Raw genomic sequence first — 21,562 nt, forward strand, 5'->3', positions numbered from 1 at the left:
GAACTAATGAGGCATATGACAGAGAAGAAAAATGCATGGGATACATATAAATGAACACGTGACCCAGAAGCCTATGATAGATACAAGTTGATATGCAACCAAGTTACAAAGGAGGTTAGGCAGACGAAGGCAGATTACGAGAAATCCTTGGCAAGGGATGCAAAGAAAAACAGCAAAGAGTTCTTTACTTATGTAAACTCTAGAAGGAAGGGGTCATCAGATTGATCCACTTGATATTGATGGGTCAACTGTTGATGATCCTGCTCAGGTAGCTAACAAACTAAATGAATATTTTGCATCGACATTCACACATGAGGAGTTATTCAGCAAGGGGAATGCCAGAGGTGTATTCAACTCTAGCAGTAAGCTACAGAATCTTGAAATAACTGGGAGTAAAGTGGAGGAGAAACTGTTGAAGATAAACACAAGAAAGGCACCCGTGGTGGATGGGATCTATCCAGTTATATTAAAGGAGGCAGCAAAGGAAGTAAGCAAACCCTTAGCCATAATTATGAGAGCTTCCTTGGACTCAGGGGAGGTACCCACAGACTGGAAATGTGCAAATGTGACCCCAATTCACAAAGGAGGATCAAAGGCTGACACAAGTAATTATAGACCTGTGAGCTTAACCTCTGTTCCAGGAAAATTAATGGAGGCACTAGTTAAAGAAGCACTGCAGGATCATTTAGACAAGACTTCAGTTATAGCTCAGACACAGCATGGTTTTGTTAAGGGGAAGTCTTGCCTGACCAACTTGATTGGATACTATGATGCAATCACAAAAGAACTGGATGCAGGGAATAACTTTGATATTATATACTTGGATCTTAGAAAGGCTTTTGATACTGTTGCACATGGAAGACTGCTACACAAATTGGAGCAGTGTGACATTGGAGGCAAATTGCTGCTATGGATAAAGGGGTGGTTGAGGGGGAGAAGACAGAGAGTGGTAATCAATGGACACTGCTCATCGTGGACTAATGTTATTAGTGGAGTCCCTCAGGGATCAGTGTTGGGTCCATTATTGTTTTCTGTATTTATAAATGATATTGATGATGTCGGCAAACTTAATGTCCAAGTTTGCCGACGATACAAAGGTTGGCAGGGTTGTCAAGGACACTACTGACACTATGCTGCTGCAACAGGATCTGGAAAGGTTGAGCAGATGGGCTGAGAGGTGGCAAATGAAGTTTAACATTGACAAATGTAAAGTACTACACATGGGAAACAGCAACCCCAGAGCAACGTATCAACTCTGTGGTACTACACTGACAGTGGTAGAGAATGAAAGAGATTTGGGGGTGGTTGTGCAGGCAGATATGAAGTTCTCTGAGCAGTGCAGACGGGCTGCAAGAGTAGCTCATGGAGTATTGTCAATGATATACAGGAATTTTTCCAGCAGGGATAAGGAGGTGATTATTCCATTGTATAAGGCAATGGTCAGGCCACACCTAGAGTACTGTATACAGGTCTGGAGGCCTCATTTCAAGAAGGATGTAGAGCTGCTGGAACGAGTACAGAGAAGGGCAACAAGATTAGTGAATGGAACAAAGGGGTGCTCTTACGAAGAAAGGCTTAAGTTTTGCAAATTACAGTGTCTGGAGACTAGGCACCAGCGAGGTGATAGAGGTGTATAAAGCCTTGAATGGTTTAAGCATGCTCAATGCTGATGGGATTCTTCCTCTAGCTCAGAAAAATCACCTGAGAGGGCATAAATTCAAATTGAGGAAAGACAGATGTAGGATAGACTTGCGGAAATTTGCCTTTAGCCAGCGGGTGGTTGGTTGGTGGAACAGACTTCCATCCCTTGTGGTGGAGGTTGATAGCCTAAATAAGTTTAAGGCTCAGCTGGACAGGTATTTTGAACGAACAGAGGGGTGAAGTGGAAGTGGGTTTTTTTTTTTTTTTGGCTGATGCTGCATAAGCTCTCTTTCTTGCATCAAATGCCTCTACTAATGCTAATGCTAACAACTGCAACTGAGTCTAATGATGTTTGTCAGAACATATTTATACTGTAGCTAACATAAAAAAATTTTGTTTACATAAAGGTAAATTCTAACAAGTCAGTGCTGTATTTTGAGAAACATGGAAATGGGCCACCACAGGAATAAGAGCAATAATATGACAGCCATTCAGAGCTTTGTATTAAACATACAAAATAACATTATTTAATTTGCCTTTAGCCAGTGGGTGGTTTATTGCTGGAACAAACTTCCATCTGTCATTTTCGAAGATGATAGCTTAAATAAATTCAAGGAAGAACTGGACAAACTTTTAGAGGGAATGGTTGTGCGATTTTTTTTTTTTTTTTTTTTTTTTTTTTTGGCTGATGTTACATAAGCTCATACGCTTGCTTTCTTGCATCACATGCCTCTATTACTATTCTCACAGGGTGAAAACTTTGTAATATACATATTAACCAAATTTTATAATAAACAAAAAAGTTTAAATAGAAAAGCCTATCCTTCTGCAAGGGATATATGTACTTCGTATAAACAAGTATTTTGTATAACAAGAGTTTGCATTAATGAGATTCTACTGTAATAGAAATCTTAGAGCTGTATAAAGTTCCTAAACAATTAATAGTAAAAGTAATTATTTTTTATATTTATATATATATACAATAAATGCATAATCAAAACAGGTCGAGGAAATAGACATAATTAAAGGAATAAGACAAGGAGAATCACTGGGTCCAACTCTTCAACTTTTGATAATGGATGAATTAATTAATGAAGTAAATACAGTAAATAAATAAAGAATTAAAATAAAAAATTAAATATAACCTGCTGTGCAGAGGATGTAACATAATTATAATATAAAAGCAAAAGAATATAACATGAAAATATAAGAGGAAAAACAAAATGCCTAACAATAGCTAAAAAAAAAAAAAAAAAAAAAAAAACACACTTGTATGTAAATTAGAATTAGAAGGGAAAATAACAGAACAAGTAATGAAATTTAAATACCTAGGAATAGTTCAATAGGAATAGTTTAGTACAGATAAATAGTTCAAGAATAATTCAAAAAGAAGCAGAAGTGGGCCCTCAAAGAAGCATTAAAAGCAAATAGAATATCAGGGGAGTTAAATGATATAACTTGGAATAATTCAAATATTAATCAGGATGCAAAAGTTAAAATAGATAAAACTGTAATAAGACCTATAATAGCATATGCAGCTGAAACAAGAAATACAACAGCAAAATTAAAACAAATAAATGAAGCCACAGAAATGAAAACACTAAGAAAGCAGTGCACCACCTGGTTGCTCAACTTTGTTGACAGATTTTTCAATGCTTTGTCAGAATGCCGAAAGGTGCATAAACCGTATGATTTCCAGGCAGAGACATAGTTATGCCTCTGCCTGGAAATCTATTAGTTATTTTCTAGTTAGAAAATAACTAATAAAGTTAAAAATAAGGAAATCAAAAAAACAATGTAAAATACAACCTGTTAATGAATCCACCTTATTTTAATCATCCTATTAATGAATGGATGTATTATAGAAAAAAAGAAATGGAAAAACATAAATATTATGGATAATGGACAAAAATACTGAAGAACTACAGACCCATCAGCTGATGAAGTACAGAACAGCTAAGAAGAGATGGAAAGATGATTTATCTAATCAAACAAGTAGCATACTTAATACGAAAAGAAGTGTTCCACAAATATATTAGTTTCACATTTAGAGCAACCAAAAAGCATGTGCAAATTTTATTCCATCTCCTTCTCTCTCTCTCTCGCACTCAAATAGTGGTTTCCAACATCTGATTTACAAATTCTCAAATATTATGAGCAAAAATTTTTGACCTTTTATTTACAAACTCATATCTCAATCATACAATTTTTTTTAGACTTCATAAAGTAACACCTTCAGAAAATAAAGTGGGAAAAAAAGGAAACATTTTCATACTTCATAAAGTAACACCTTCAGAAAATAAAGTGGGAAAAAAAGGAAACATTTTAAAGGAATAATGGTTTGTTAAAAATAAATAACTTCTTTAATTGGTGATATGTTTATTTTGAATGACCATTAGAATATCTAGTTAAGAAACCCCCTTTACTCACAAAGCAAGCAGCAATCAGTTTAATTAAGGTTAAATCATGCAAAGCATTGTTACATATGCTACTGTATATATTCGTAGCTATCTGATTATAAAGTATGTTGCATATGGAGGCAGAAAGAAAAATATGCACATTAAATAAACACACTTGAATTGTTGCATCTACTACATTATTTAGTAATCTTTACTTGTGGCTTCCACCATCACAGATCACCAGTTTGGTTTAGTTCATATAGGATTAACATAATTAAAAGGGAAGTAAAGTAGTTATTTTTATTAGCTATGGTAGAGTCAGTGAAGTAACATGTAGTAACATTAATGTTAATTTGTTTTTTATTTATCATGGATCAGTGGCTAAAGAGAGGTAGTTTAAGTAAACAATCAAGTACTACTACAATAAGTGCAGGTGTAACAAAATAAATGAGATTCACTTGCAGTTGTAAGTGAATCTCAACATTTTTTGTCTCTATTCAGTATTGGTAGTTCTAGAACTGCTGAAAGTAGTAAAAAATGGAAGTACAATGATTCCTATTTGCCTCTGGGGTTTATGCATGCAGGTGATGAATTTACCCCTGATGCCCTATGCATTATCAAACAACCTGTTACCTACCAAATTTCATAGACATCATAATACGAATCACCTGAATATAAGGACAAAGGTAGTTTTTTCAAGCATAAGCTTGAGGCATTAACAAACTGTCAGTGCCTTATAGTGATTAATGGCAACTTTTGTTCAAAAACTAATAATGAAAACACTACCGAGGCCGCTTACAGGATAAGTTACCATATTACACTTGCAGAAGAAGCCCGTACAATTGCAGAAACCCTAATTGAGCCATGTGTGGCAATGGCAACTTTTGTGCTTGGTGAACAGTCAAAAAAGAAACTTAAAACAGTTCAGTTATCTAATAATACTGTTAAACGTTAGCATTCAAGATTAGTCAAGAATAGAAAAACAATTTTCTACGACGTAGCCTAGTGGTCAGGCGCGCGGGTGCATAAGTACACGTGCCTTGAGTGACCGGGGTTCAAGCCTGTGACTGCTGAATGCAGTGCTATTTCTTGTATTCTGTGTATTTTGTAAACTCCTCTGACCATTTGATCGTCCCGGAGTATAAACAGAAAATTTATTTATTTATTTAATTGGTGTCACAACTTCAATCGAGCTTTGCTTTTCAATTGCAACTTGACAAATCAGATGTCAACATATTTTTATAAGAATTAATGAACTAAATCTCTCATGTTAAGGGAAGAGCATGTCAATATTCACAACAAGCAACAGAACTGCATATTTTCAATGTAAACTTGAATTATGGAAGGAGTGTAAAGAAAATAGGCAGTATGAATGCTTTCCAACTCTGAATGAATTTTTTGATAGTGGCAGAATCTAGCCTGGAAGAAACTATTTATGGTAGCATCATCCAATATTTAAATGATTTGCAACAGGCATTTCAGAAATACTTTCCATCTTCTACCAGACTACCTGGGTTCAAAATCCATTTTGTGTTTCAGAGAACCTGGATGGCATATCTGCACAAAATTATGAATGTTTGACAGATATTACATCTGATACTAGCTTGAAACAGAAATTCAGTGAGCATCCTCCAGTTGAATTCTGGTGCAGTCATCTTCAAGAATATCCACAAGTGTCTAAATATGCAGTGCTCAAACTTCTGTTTCCCACAACTTGCGTGTGCAAAGCTGGATTTTCATGACATGCGGCAACAAAATCTAAATATTGTTACAGACTAGATGTCACACCCAACATGAGAATTCAGATGTCTACAATCACTCCTAAATTTAAAGGACTTTGTGAGATGAAGAAACAACACCAATCTTCACACTAGCAGCCTATGAGGTATGACTGAATGTATACCCAAATAGTTACAGTTTATTATTCAGTTATTTTTTGTGTCAGTCTGAAAAAGGTAGATTGTAAACATATAATACATCGGGTCTTAGATATAAAATTTTAATTTTGGATAACTATCATCCTATATTTACGTGAGCAAGGATGTGAGGCTCCATGTTATTTTTTGAAGCCAAAAGGGTTCCATGAGCATAAAAGTTTTGGAAACACTAATTTAAAATATTTTGGTGAAATGTACTGTCAAGCACACATGATGAATATGCAAATTACCAATAATATCTGTAACATAAAAGCAATTTTTGTTTAGAATAATTTAACTGCTATTCTTTCCAAAGTCATTTCGTGTTTCCAGTAATAAATAAGCGTTTTATGATAATTTTATTACAACTGTATAAGATACAAAGAGTTTCCATTAAGTCAGTTACACTGCAATTTGATTTTCAGAAGGAGGATAATCAATTATAAGCATCAGAAAAATGTTACTCCTGTGATTACAATAATAACCATTCTCTATACACAACTCCAAAGCAACTGCACTAAACTACAACATTATGATTTTTTTCTAATCAAACATTTTCAATATTTGAACATATAATGAATCACAGAGTACATATAAAAATGCATGGGTACTCATATGATTCATTACTATAAGTGTGGCTCCTCAAATGTAATCCACCTCTAATGCAATAAAGATGTTATTTTTTAATATCTTATCATTAAAAAAAACATTAAATTTTGTTTGTGCTAATTTTTCTGGCACAAGGACTAATAAAGCCAAGATGTGCTTATCCTAAAACTGCTTTTGAAATAGAACAGTTAACTTTCAAAGGTATCTTATATTAGAGACAATAATATAAATGGATTTCTTTTAAATGTTTGAACAAAACAGTTTGCATCATCTCCTATTGTGAGAGTTGGTGTTAACATCTGTTGCAGACAACAAGTGTGCTTCAGTGTAAGCTATATTCAACAATATTGACACTGGAGAGATTACTTCCTTGTGTAATCAGCTGCACAGGGATCAGATATACATGACGGAACTATGCAGTACATTAGTTACAAAGTAAATTTTCGCAAACAACAGCACATGACATCCTTTCATTGACTAGAAATTACACTTAGAATAGCAAAAACTGCTAAGAGCTAAACTAAACAATAATATATATGAAGTGAGAAATTATGGAAAAATCACATGACTTCACTTCAGCACTATGATAGGGCTGGACATTTTGGTTTTGATTTAGTTTTCTCAAAACATAAATTTTAAGGCATCAGAAATAAATACACAGCAAAATCAGTAAAATTTCCCAATTACTTGATAAATATTTTACCGAAAACTAAACACATGAAAATTCACCATTCTGGATGCAATGCCCGAGGTACCCCTGGTTGTGAGCCACAAACCTATATGATTATGTTATGTTTTTGTTATTTGGTTTTTTAGGAACATTAGCAACTAAGACCATATTGCTCCAGGGATATGCGGTGGTCATTCCCTGACCTTTCCACATCCTCCGTATTTGATGGTCACAGGCTCAAACCTCCGGTCTAATCAAGAAGCGTGTGCGATGCACTGCTGCTCCTTCCTACCTGGCTATGGAGGCGCCTAAATGATTACATTGGACTTGTTTGCAAATTGTTTCTATAGGTGGAACACCCTATACTAGTGCAGGACATTTCCAAAAAGCACTTATCTTAAATAAATGTTAAACCTTCAAGGAACCAATTTCACAACCCTCAGCTGTCAGATCAGGGTATCTCACAATCATTAAAGTGCTGATGAAAATCAAAATTGAAAATTGATGCAATAATTCCAGATTGTTTTATAGAGCACTCCTGCCTGGCAATCAGAACTCTCAACTTTCAAAAATACAGACAAACAGAAATAAACAAATGTAAGCAATACTTTGTCCAGTCTTAATGCTTAAAGATGCAAAAATTCTGATGATAATTTTGAAAATCATCGTAATACTAATTATTCGGCATTGTGAGACAGATCTGAATGAGTTTCATGTATAGTATGAAAGGACAAACAAATTGGTGAAGAACCAACCGATATATAAGTTTGGCCGGCTGTGATCACTAATATACACATTGAAAACTGAATCCATAATCTGCCACCAAAAATGCATGGCCCATTAACTGTAGCACTCATACGTTGGCTGCCATAAGCAATTGCAATGCAGGTGTAAAAAATCCTGATTTCTATGATACTGCACAAAAACATAAAAAAGTTACTTTAACAAAATATGTAGTAACAAGAAAGCAAACATATGAGCTTATGTAGCAGCAGCCAAAAAAAAAAAAAAAACAATTCCACACATCCATCCATTCCCTCTAAAAGTTAGTCCAGTTCCTCCTTGAATTTAAGTTATCAACTTCCACAAGGACAGATGGACATTTGTTCCAACAATCAACTACACACTGGCTAGAGGCAAATTTCCACATATCTATTCTACAACTGTCTTTCCTCCATTTGAATTTATGGCCCCTCGGGTTCGTAATCTGAGTAAGCGAAAGAATCCCATCAGAATTCAGTGTACCCAACCCATTCAAGGCCTTATACACCTCAATCAGATCACCTCGCAGGTGCTTAGTCTCCAGCTGTTGCAATTTGCAGAACTTAAGCCTTTCTTGGTAAGAGGACACCTTTCATCCCCTCATCAATCTTGTTGCCCTTCTCTGTACTTGCTCTATATCCTTCCTAAAATGAGGCCACCAGACTCATATGCAGTACTCAAGGCATGGCCTGACCATTGCCTTATACAAAAGGATAATCACCTTTTACCTACTAGCAAAATTTCTGTATATCATTGACAATGTCCCATGACCTGCTCTGGCAGCCTGTCTGCATTGCTCAGAAAACTTCATATCTGACTGCACAATTACTCCCAGGTCTTTTTCATTTTCTACCACCCTAAGTGTAGTACCACACAGTTGGTTCGTTTCTCTGAGGTTACTTCTACTCACATGCAGTACTTTGCATTTGTCAAGGTTAAACTTCAGTTGCCACTTCTCAGCCCATCTGCCCAACTTTTCTAGATCCTGTTGCAGTAGCACACTGCCATTACTGTCATTAACAATTCTGCCAACCTTTGTATCATCTGCATACTTGGACATTAAGCCTGATATACCTTCATCAATATCATTGATAAATATACAAAACAACAGCAGGCCCAACACCAAACCATGGGACACTTCATTAATAAGATTAGTCCACAGAGAGCAGCATCCATTTAATTCCACTCTCTGCAGTCTCCCACTCAACCAACCCTTTATCCATTGTAGCAACTTGCCCTTAATGCCATACCACTCCAATTTGTACAGCAGTCTTCCACGTGCAACAGTATCAAAAGCTTTCCTGCCAAGTATATGATATCGAAATTATTTTTTACATCCAATTCCTTTATGACCACATCATAGTTATGTTATTTTTGGTTTTTAGGAGCATTAGCAACTAAGGCCATATTGCTCCAGGGATATGTGGTGGTCATTCCCTGACCTTTCCACGTTCTCCGTATTTGGTGGTCACAGGCTCGAACCCCGGCCGTCTAACCACATCATAGTATCCAATCAAATTGGTCAGACAAGACTTTCCCTTAACAAACCCATGCTGTGTCTGAATTATTATTGCAGTCTTTTCTAGATGATCCTGCAATGCTTCTTTAACCACTGAATCCATTATTTTCCCCTGGAACAGAAGTTAAACCAACGGGTCTGTAATTACTCGTGTCATCTTTTGATCACCCTTTGTGAATTGGGGATACATTTGCAATGCAAAATGCATCAGTAACCTCCTACAAGAATGTACATCAATAATCATTGCAAAAGTATATAAACAGTAACAAATCCCAAAAAGATAAAATGAATGCAGTGACAAAAAGCATGAAGATTAAATATTGAAGATAAAATATCTACTAAGACATGTATTCAGTTAACAAATGGGATAAGAGCAGGGCTCAAGCAGTGGAGTTTATCTCAGAACAGGAAATCATTAATTTCTGCATGCAGCTGAGTGGTCAAATGCAAGGGCATCTCTGAATGCATACGTCACATGACAGCATTTCAAGCCCCACATAACTACTAAATAGTCATGTTCTTGCTATCTTCTGAACTCCTCTGACTTTATGTAGTTGTCCCAAAATATAAACAAAAAATTTATTTATGAACACCTACCTAAATAAATTAAATGTAACAATCACGTAACCTTACTACTTTGGAAAACAACTGATGTGGCATTAAAGTTGCAGTTTGCCATTATACAAAATAATGTGCATGTACTTTAATTATTTTTAAATGTTTTTTTATTACCTTAGTAGCTTTTTTTTTTTTAATGAAACCCCCAAACACGAAAGGTATCAAAACCTATAGTACTTAGTACCGTGCATGGGTTGAAGGAGAAGTATGGGGGAGGGGGGGGCGCCAGAAACTTTGCTCTAGAGACTAAACATGGGTTTCACCACTTCAAGCCTCCAATAAGCAAAGTGGTGGTATTTCACCAGTTGATGAAAGTCATCTACCACCTACCTGATATTTAAATCTAATAACACTGAAGGTCTTAATGTTTTTTAATTATTTTATTTTCATAACTACCTTACTGCATAACACTATGTTATAAAGAGGGTGACATGGCTTTGGCTAAGGTTTAGCTAACCCCAGTGATATGAAATATTCTAAAAATGCAGTCTTTGGATCCAAACTCGTTGAATTAAAGAAATTCAACTACATTAACAAAGTTATACTTACATTGGTCAATGTAAGTATAACTTACATTGACCAAATATAACATGGGAAAATTATAGCAACATATTAAATATATATAAATATCACCTTGAATGAAAATAAGCTAAAAATTAGCTGTAAAAATTCGTATAATCAATTAGCCGCTAGCTTCATGCATAATTCTATATACCCTTAAGTAAATGGAAGTTTTATCTTACTGGCACTGTAAATGGAAAGCAGCAGGGCACCTGTCGCAACAAATCAAATCGCCACCTTCCTTGCAACTATCACAAGAATCATGGTTGACGGCTCTCCCTAAACGACGATATCGTTGCTCTCGTTCTTTCTTAAGCTTCTTCAATTCCTCACTGACGGGTGGGGCTATAAGTGCTTGAATTTGCTGAAAAGTTAATATTTTAATCTTAGACTCAGTGAATAAACAACATGAAATTCGAAATAACCAACATCTTAAATTAACAATCCTGTCAAAAGCGGGAGCCATTTTATTGCCCTTAATTTTTAATCCAAATAAAACTATCATGCTTACCGGCATTAAACCACCTGACGTATCCAGATCATATTCTACAGTTGTCATGTTTCTTTATAATCCTTTTGATTATACAATTTGCCGTAACCTAAATCATTATCACCTCAAAATTTAATTCGACTCCACCGTTTCACGACTACGATGAAGTCGTCCCAAGTAACTCTAAGCATGGAAAAATGAAAATAAATGCCCTGTCGTATTTTATTAAAGTAATTATAAATGCATTTTAATTAAAATCTGTTAGAGAAATAACAATACGTCAATTATCTTTTAAATAAAACCTGCAAAGCATCTCTATAAAATTCTTTTAAATACCACAAACACGTAAAGTTTATTAACCAGAGTAAAGAGTTACCAGCATTGCCATCTATCGGATAAAATAGAATTCAAACATTTTAATCTTTTGATTACAAGTTACAAAAATTATTTGTAATTTTTTTAAATTGTAAATTTACAAATATTATTTCTAATTTTTGTAACTTAAAATAATTCTTCAACAAAATAATATTTCAACGGGATTATAAAAATAATTCCGTTGAGAATATTGATAGCGCATAACCATATAATGGCAAAAGTGGCCCCGGCCATAGATGCTGATTCATAGTATGCGCCGAACGGAGTTAAAGACATAGAACAGCTAAATTTATAACTAATTTTGAAAATGGAGCAAAGTTCCTGTAATCGGCTTCTTACAGTCAACAAAAGTTGAATCCTGCACTAAAAAAAAACTAGGCTGTTCTTTAGACCAATAAAATTTTGGGGAAGAAGAGTATAGAAGTGCAACTGTTGTTGTTTTTGTTATCGCGCAAAAAAAAAATGAGATGTAAGGGAGTCGAGTACTAACGCCAGTCCCAATGTAAAGTGCATGACGTACCTCCATCATATGTTAGTATATGAAGGATACAGTGTATGGTGTTTAGGCTAATGCAACACCGGGGTTTTCCCCCAACTCCGCGTGTAAAACTCTGTAAACTTGTAACGGCTAGATTTTGTGGGTGAGTGAGTATTTGTGTAGTGTTAATATCAGGTTGTGTTGTTATGTTCTTCTGGCCCTTTAGCCTCGGGGGTCTGTGGAACACCCGAACCCTAGTTATAGTGCAGCGCCTGGGGGAGGTTAGCCATGTAGCAGGGATAGAGACTCTGGCGAAACAAACCCTGGTTTCACCTAAGCTTGCTAGGGAGAGCCCAAGAAAAATAAATATAAATAAATTTTTATTTGAAAGCAACACAGCGCAGCGTGAAATCAGACTCTGCGCAGTAGCACAATGGAATCATTATCATTTTCCCCAACCGGGTGGAAAAGGCCCAGGTTGGAATCCCTACAGTGTTTATTTTGTTTCTAGAAATAAAGTGGAGGAACCCGCCTTGTATTGGGGGTAGGTGGTGGGGAGAGTTGAAGAGGTGGGTTCCACAAGAGGAATGGGGGAAAAACTGTGCGTGAAGGCAAAATGCCCTACGTGAAAAGAAGCTGCATCTATGATTGACTTTCTAAGTCCCACATCTTACTTGTACCAGCCAAAGTTGGAGTCATCCCACAGCATGGATGCTGTGCTGTTTGCTCTTCCCAGAATGTATAATCACATGAAGAGCCTTTGTGGCCTCCAATGCCACCAGTCTTAGTCAGTAGACATAGAAAGAACATGCAATGAAATTTATCCGTACATCTTTCATACATTTGCATTTTTATACTTTTTTACATTTTTCTTTGCATTTGAACTAAATATTGCTTTTAGACATGTTATATTATGTAGTTTTAGGCTTATAACATCCATCCATCATTCTCACTTACACCAGAGGTATACTATCACTAAAAACTAACATTAAATACAAAATTCTCAAAAACATAAGCCCACTTTCATTAAGTTGATATCAAAAGTACATTCTCTCACACATTAAGATGTCATTTAAAACAATTTTAATATCAAAAATCTAAAATCACACATATTAAACGGACATTTAAAACAAATACAGAAACAATATAATCTGCATATTAAACTATATAGGCAACATCAATTCATAAGTTCACCCTCATTAAAATAACCTTCACTATAGTGTATATACACAATAAGAACAAATACAGAAACAATATAATCTGCATATTAAACTATATAAGCAACATCAATTCATAAGTTCACCCTCATTAAAATAACCTTCACTATAGTGTATATACACAATAAATATCCTCATTCGAGCAATATCAAAAATCAAAAATCACACATATTAAAGTGACATTTAAAAGAAATACATAAACAATATAATCATTATAACCTGCATATCAAACTATATAAGCGATAGGAATTCATAAGCTCACCCTGATTAAAATTACCTTCACTTTATATGCACACTAAATAACCACATTCAAGCTTGAATTTCATCCAACCAATGCATTCAATCCATTCACTTCCAAACATCATTCTCATACATCACACTTATACAGGTCATAGTATTACTCGCTAGTCATGTATACCTAGACCCTTTCAGTTTATCTTGTATCACATTCACACAGCCTTCAGGCATACATACGAAGCTTTCTATTTATTCATCCATAAATTCTAAGTGTCAGCATGCACATACATATTTAAGTTTTGTATTCACTAATCAACATTTCTTCATTTGCAATCACAATTCATACAGGGAACTGTTTCATTAAGTTCAACGACTGTATCCTACCATTTACACATTTTCGCATTCAATCGCTTTCACTCATCTGCATTTATTCTTCATAAACTCGCATCCAGTGTTGAGCTGTAATGGGCTCGCTAGAGCCCATTGTTATTTTTTTTTAAATTTGCAAGCTTATTATTGAGATGATCATTTGTTTTACAAATGAAATCTTGAATGCAATTATTGAGTATTCAGAGCCGAAACTACGGTGGGGCGAACAGGGCCCCATTCCCAGCATTTTAATGGCGCAATCCATCGGATATGTATTTTAAAATTGCTTCATTTTTGATTTAATTACAGTCGGACCTTTGTTTAACGAACTTCTTTATAGCGAATTTTTTTTATTTCCCTTGGTAATTATATTTAAAATAGTTTCCGTTGAACGAAGAAAATTTCCATATAATGAACGGATTAGGAGAGAGAGCTTTGTATGCATTGTTCTCACCTCTGGCCTTTAGGCAATTTAGGTAATTAGAAAGCGCGAATTAAGGGTGAAGGGGATTACCGTTTCACAATGTTAGGGGGTGTCCATAAAACCTATCCAGTCACATACCGAGAAGTCGAGCTCGTCAATTTGCTTTCCATAGCCAGTCAGAGGATTAAGAAGATTCGCGACACGGATGATAGCATCTGGTCAACCTCTGTTATGGTTCCCCTTTACTCTGAAAAACGGGCCTATGTTTTTCGGAGAAGTGAGTGATCCACGCCTTCCAGTAAATTTCTCCTGTCTATATTTTACTTGGTCACAGTAGCTGAATATTCGTGTGATTCCGATATTTTGCACAGTATTCAAACAACTAGTGACAGTAGTAACGTAGAGGGGGGAGAATTCAGGCAACTAAGATATGTAAACTTTACGAAGATGAAATGTTGGCAGATTTTGAAACTCTGTCGAGCTTTGTGTAGAGAATGTTCTAAAATATAATGTCATACAGGCAATAATTAAAAAAATAAATAGATAAACTGTATATAATGGCATACAGGCAATAATTTAAAAAATAAATAGATAAACTGCATTACCAATCTCCAAACAACTAGCACGAATTAAGAACGATTGCTAAAGAACTTGATTTGGAAATTATAAAAATCGGTCGTGTGTTCGGGCCACGATGACAGGCTTGTAACATGCGGACGGCAATTGCGGGTTGGAGGAATTATCCCGCTTTGTGCAAACATTTTGAATCAGAAGTTAAATTTTCGGGATTATTAAATCGACTTTTAAATTTATAATTTCTTAAAAATTTAGCACTAATGATCGACATCCTGCAAGAGCTCTTTTACCATTCAGAATCTTTACAGAATCACAATGGTAAAAGTATATAAATTAATAATTCGAACTATCAATGCTATTGCTAATTTAAAAAATTCTGAAGGAAATTATGAAGTTAAAACTGAGAGCATGTTGAAGTGTGAAGAATTTGAAAGAATCAAAATCGAAAGAAAAACAAATTACTTCGTGACAGGTTATTAAATACATTGTTTTATCCTTAAAGGATAAGTTATTAATGTGATTTCAAATTAAATAAAGAAAATGACGATACTATTGAAATAAATTTTAAACATGCTACCCGAAATCGTGGAATGTGAAAGAACTTTCGTCTTGGGGGCAAGATGGTGAAAATCGAATAAGAAATTTGTTTTCTGATAAAATATGAAATAAAAATTAATGATTTTAGAGATTTTGGCAAAGTCAGTTTTCTTTAATATCGAATGAAATTCCCTTTTCAATTAAGAAAGCCAGAAATATCTTTGAAACCATTGCGATTAGCTGTGCTGAAGCTGAGTGAGCTTTCAGAGTAATGAATAATATTGTGACAATTAAACACCTTGCAGATTATGATGACCATACATTTAAATGTAAAACCATTGCTTCAATTTGATCCAGATCGTTACGTCAAATCATTCCTCTGTAATTATCGGTCAGCTATTGAGCAAAGCAGAAGATCGACAACAAATATTAATAAAGAAGTAAATTAGCAATTTTTAGAATAAATTTTTAGTGAATATTTGGGAAATATTTTTTTTTCATGTAATCTGTGACTTTTTTGTGTACTTTTTCTAGAAAGTTTGTTTTTTTATATAATGTTTGTTTTTATATTATGGAATGTTTTGTGATAGTTTTATGTTATTTGTGATATGGGAAATATTTCATGTTAATTTTTATTCGCAATATTAAAATTTTTAAAAAAAATATACCCATTATATTTCCCTAGTTGTTAAAAAAAAAAAAAAAAAAAACGAATAAAAAAAATTGCGCGCGTGCTTGGCGGTTTATGCGAATCGTCCTTTGCGTTTATTTTAGGTATTTTGATTTGTATATAGCGATTACGAAATAAAAGATTTTTTTTTATTGTAAATATTTTATTGATCATTCACAGATTTTCATAATTTCTAGAAGACATGATGCAATGTATTTATGATAACTAATACTTGCGAGTGCAACGTATCTAAATATCTCTGTAAAATAGCACCAATTGATGTACCGATCTTGTAGTTGAAGCGACATACGCAGCTATTAGGGGCACCTAACAATGGAATGTAACAAAAATGCGAGACAAAAAAAGAAATTGTTGACAAATGTTTGTATTGTTGCAATTATACTTAATGCAGTAGTAACTTCAGGAAGCATGATTGTGACGTCATACTATTCAAAAATTCTAAAAATTTAGAACTCCAGACACTGTTGTATCCAGTTATCATTGTAAGGCGAGGCATGACGACAAGGTTTTTAAGTTTTTTTAAGATAGACCTAGGAACGTTTTACACATACACTTATACGCATGGTTACGGGGGGTAATAAGCCGCATTTGTCCACCCCTAAATCCGCCTCTAACTGGAGATGTCATACCGGTCACGAAAAATGCGTCACGCGCTCTAAACACACTACTAGTAGTACGAGCGTGGGAAACACCTCTAGTGGAAGCCGCGGATGACGTCATTTCCATGAACGATCAAATTTACTGGGTAGAAAGTCGGAAAAATTGCGAGCACATTATTAAAATATTCACTGATCGCATCCACACCCTGGTGATCATGCAGCTTACATCCTTTATTCTCTCTGGCTAGTTATGGCAATGAAACATTGGCTGCTGACCCATTCCAGTCTAGGTTGGGTATCCATATTCTGCAATCATTTCTGTCTAGTTTTGTAGGATGCAGGAGCAGGACCAATTTACACTACTTTTTCATTGCCTGGTTTACCAGCTGAGCAGAAAGCCCAGGTTCGGCAGTCAGTTTAGATCCAGAGTCTGGTGGGGTATTTTGTTCATTCAGGGTATGGTTAAAGAGAATCGGGGCACCAGCTGAACCACCGTAAGAAATTAATTCTGCAGGTTCGTTATCGTGTTTGTTTCCGGGGATTGCCTGTTGTTATTTCTGCCCCATAGTGAGTGAGTACCCGGAGTAGGCCTCCTCTGTGTTGTTGTTGTAGGATTAGCGACCAAGGCCATATTGTTCAGTGTTTACTGTCTGTAAATTGCGCGTGTTCTGAGGTCGATTTTCTGTTTCCTGGACAAAAACCCCGGTTTCAGGGAGAAAAAAATCATGCTACTCTCGCCTGAGACCGACTAACTCAGCCATGTTGTAAAAATACCATTAAAAAATTCCTCACGTCATCGACGGGGCTCGAACTCACGTATTTTTCACCCGGTGTGGGAAGGATAGCGATCCTCGACGATGAGAAGGTGTTCCTTTTCTCTAAGTATAGCACAAAAGGTACTGATTATTTGGTGTTTTGGTCGCCATAGTTGGGTCAGCTATAAGGACATGCGCCGAATCGTCTCTGTAACCACAGATACAATAACGTTCACAAGTAGTCCAAGAGAATGAAGTTAGGCATTCAAGGAACGTATCCTTTCGGGAAAAGATGTGATATACAGCCCGAGAGAAAGCCAAGCTGGGGCTTTTGAATTGATAAAAATATACCCAACGCAGGAGTTTCTTTGTATTTTTTATCCCAGTCATGTCGTCATTTCTGTTGAAGTAACATGTCTATTCTTTTCTTTTCACGTTTCATGTCGGGAGTTTGGAGTATGGTAATATCCAGGATGGTAAGTAATGGACAAAGTAAAATGTAAAGTGTTCGATGTGTGATGGCCCTAGGGGTTACCCCCATCTCCGCGTTGTGTACTCTGTTTGTGTATCACAGAATTCTGGGAAGGCCAGCAGTTTAAAAAGTGTAATGCGTGTGTTAGCGTTGCTTAGTGTCGTGTTGCTGTTTTTCTGACCATTTAGCCGTTGGGTCCCTAGTGGGATTCCCCGTTTCCCACACTTAGCCCAATGAGGCAGGTCAGGCAATACAGGGATCGCTTAAGTTCTCTGGAATGCCTTGCCACCTAATTTCTCAAGATATCAGTGGCAAGAACTTAAAAAATATATATATAAAATAAATAAATAAAATTTTTTAAAAAAATTAAAAAAGAAAATGTGAAAAGTTAGAGGAGCGGTAGAGCCTGAAGAATGGGGGACAGGTAGAAACATGGGATGATAGGGAAAACAACCCCAAACTGGTCAATGGGGACAAGCCCCACCAGGAGAAAAGAGGGCAACAGGGAGGGGACATAAAACCATCCCCACCGGCCCAAAGGAAGGGAATTAAATGTGAACTGGCCTAGAGCGCCCCGTTCAGGTCGCCAATGTCAACAGTCACTGTCAGGTAATGGATCCATTATTCCAGACAAGAAGTACATTCAGGACGCTGGCATTTAGTCATTTTGCCTCTCCTCCGGGTGTTTCTTGGGTCTTCCTTGCCGTATCAATGGCCTTTGCCTCGAGAAGCCGTAGACAGTGTGTCTGATAGGAACTGCCAGTTGAGTCCAACAAAACCGCGCTTAGTGGCACCGTGAAAATGAAAGACTGCAAAGCTAGATGACCATGAGTTGTTGGGTATCGTAAGCTATGTGTTGATTGTATTGTTCATCTTGCCTCTTAGTTATTGGGAGGAGCGATAACTAAGGAAGGCTAAGGATCACTAACATACGCCCATGACACGAGGAACTTGACCAGGAGCAGATAAGATCGTCTGACTAGGATGACCCCTGGCAGAGACAGGTGGTAGCCCAAATGAAGGAAAAAAATGAAGACAGTGGAAGAAGGGTGAATCAAAGGTTATGGTGAAAGGGGGACACCAAGAGAGGAGCCGAGTCCTTGAGCAGAGAAAGAGCCAAGAAAATCTATAGAGGGTGGGATGCAGTGAAGAATGGTAAGAAGGGGGTAAAAGTGGCTAAGCATGAATATATAGACTTCTAAGGATTATTTCTGAGGCAACAGCATGCCGGAGATCATAAGTGATTTCATTGACAGGTGATTCCTCTACTAAAGGAAAAAGATCGGTGATATTTCATCTCCGAGAGAGACCACAAAGCTCTCTGTGGAAGGTTGTAGTGAGAAGTGAGTATTCTCTCGGGGGGCGCCTCGTCCGACGATCTTATTCGCTCCTCGCCCGGTTCCTCTTGCCGTAGGCATATGCTGGAACGTGCCTTCCTTAATGATCGCTCCTCCCGGTAACTAAGAGGCTAGACGAGGAGGAGACCAGACCAGTCAATCCAACCCCAAAAGGCATGCGTTGGATCGACCAGCTGAAAGAGTTTATACAACGGGGAATCCAACATCGGTATTTTATCTCTCCTAGCATTCCCCGGAAAAAATTAGATATCCTTCTCAAAATGGAATTAACAAAAGTGGACGTCATCAATATGGCAGAGGGGGGGGGCCTGCCGTATTATCCCACTTAAGGGTTTAACTATTGGCCATATCTCACAAGGTTCCCAGAAGGAGAAAGCAATCCCCAAGGACATTGTCAGCGAAGTATCGGATGTGGAATGACCAGGGTACTAAGTGTACAGGTCCAATTATAGGTCACCAGATTGGAGATTTAAATCCACGGAGTAGATTGTAATATATCTGGCTGCAGTAGCTGGATGTTCTACTATGGGAGAGCTGCAAAGAGGTTCCTACTCCAATTGAACACCTTGGCAGCGAAATCAGAAAAGTCAAGTAGGGAGTGGATGGGTTGTAGATTTTGTATATTCACTCTCCAGAAGAAGTTGTTCGCTGATGTCTAAGTAGGCGACACAGTTGAACATGATGCGACTCCAATCTTCCACGTCAGAGCAGACGCAAAGTTTATCGTTAGAGAGGCCCAAATCCTGTGGTTTGCCTTGTTGACCCATGTCGGGAGAAGAGATATGTCATCTCCAGGTCGGGGATGAACTAGATCAGGGTGCAGCTGACAAAGTGGTCGACGGTTGGGATAAACATCTACGCTGTGCAGCCACTTTATTAGATACAATAGCTGTGCACACAAATGGTTTGTCCCACATGGGGTGGGATATGTTTTCTTGGCACGCATTGGGTCCATTGATACCCATAGATTCACGTCCGAATGCCACATTGTACCTAAACATAGTTGATGACCAAGTGCATTCGTTCATGTTGACAGTTTAACCTCAGTCAAATGGAAATAATTCCAGCAGGATAATGAGCTAGTGCACAAAGCCCGAATCACTATGGGATGGTTCCAGGAACATGACAATGACTTTATTTACTGAAGTGGCCCACTCAGTCCATGGATCTCAATCCTATTGAACATCTTCGGGATGAGCTGGAAAGGATTGTTCGTTGCAGCCCTACACCTTCGTCGAATCTCAAGGAACTGCGTGACACACTCATGTCTACATGCTACTCCATTCCTGCACAACGTTTTCAACATCTTGTTCAATCCATGCTTAGACAAATTCAGGCTGTTTTGAAGGATAAAGGAGGCTACTAGGTAGGAGTACCTAATAAAGTGGCAGCACGGAGTATGTTATTACACGTTTATCAGTAATGGATCGAGGTTGCCACATGATGTTCATTTCTTGCCAAACACGTATTTTTTCTACTTTCATTTCTTGGTCAACTCTGGTGCTTATACCTAAAAATTCTGTTATATTCTCCCTGTGCCAAAGGAGGTTAGGAAGGCGAAGGCAGATTACCAGAAATTTTTAGCAAAAGATGCAAAGAAAAACAGCAAGAATTTCTTTACTTATATAAACTCTAAAAGAAAGGGGATGAATCTGACTGGTCCACTTGATATCGATGGTTCGACTGTCCATGTACTGCTCTTGATGTACGCCTTGAGTACTGCTCAGATAGCAAACAAAGTGAATGAGTATTTTGCACCTACATTCACACATGAGGAGTTATTAAGGTTTGAAAATGGCAGAAGGTTATCAAATTGTAGCAGGGTGCTTAATGATTTTGTAATAACTGAGAGCAAAGTGGAGGAGAAATTCTTGAAGTTAAACATAAGAAAGGCATCTGGGGTGGATGGGATCTATCCAGTTATATTAAAGGAGGCTGCAAAGCAACTAAGCAAACTCTTAGCCATAATTATAAGAGCATCCTTGGACACAGGGGAGGTCCCCACGGAGTGGAGATATGGAAATGTATCCCCAATTCACAAATGGGCATCGAAGAGTGACAAGAGTAAATACAGACCAGTTAGTTTAACTTCTGTTCCGGGTAAAATAATGGAGTCACTGGTTAAATATGCATTGCAGGATCATCTAGACAAGACTGCAGCAATAATTCAGACACAGCATGGGTTTGTTAAGGGAAAGTCTTCTCTGACAAATTTGATAGGATATTATGATGTGGTTACAAAGGAACTGGAGGCAAAAAATAATTTTGATATCATATATTTGGATTTCA

The 21,562-nt window shown here is 36.8% G+C and overlaps 1 protein-coding gene across 1 annotated transcript in view; it reads right to left on the reverse strand.

Moving 5' to 3' along the window:
• The window catches only part of LOC150085767 (PHD finger protein 12), a 529,395-nt gene extending 517,916 nt beyond the window's left edge, over positions 1 to 11,479 (reverse strand). Inside the window, exons 1-2 of the mRNA XM_090373472.1 lie at positions 11,207 to 11,479; positions 10,878 to 11,059 (exon numbers count right to left, since the gene is read on the reverse strand). Coding sequence (XP_090229598.1) covers positions 10,878 to 11,059; positions 11,207 to 11,254 — 230 coding nt within the window. The 5' untranslated portion in view covers positions 11,255 to 11,479. The remainder of the gene's footprint in view (positions 1 to 10,877; positions 11,060 to 11,206) is intronic.
• Between the last annotated feature and the right edge of the window lie 10,083 nt (positions 11,480 to 21,562).

Source organism: Mastigoproctus giganteus, chromosome 5, assembly GCF_048544385.1.
Source record: "Mastigoproctus giganteus isolate SK-2022 chromosome 5, ASM4854438v1, whole genome shotgun sequence".
NCBI classification, from domain to species: domain Eukaryota; kingdom Metazoa; phylum Arthropoda; class Arachnida; order Uropygi; family Thelyphonidae; genus Mastigoproctus; species Mastigoproctus giganteus.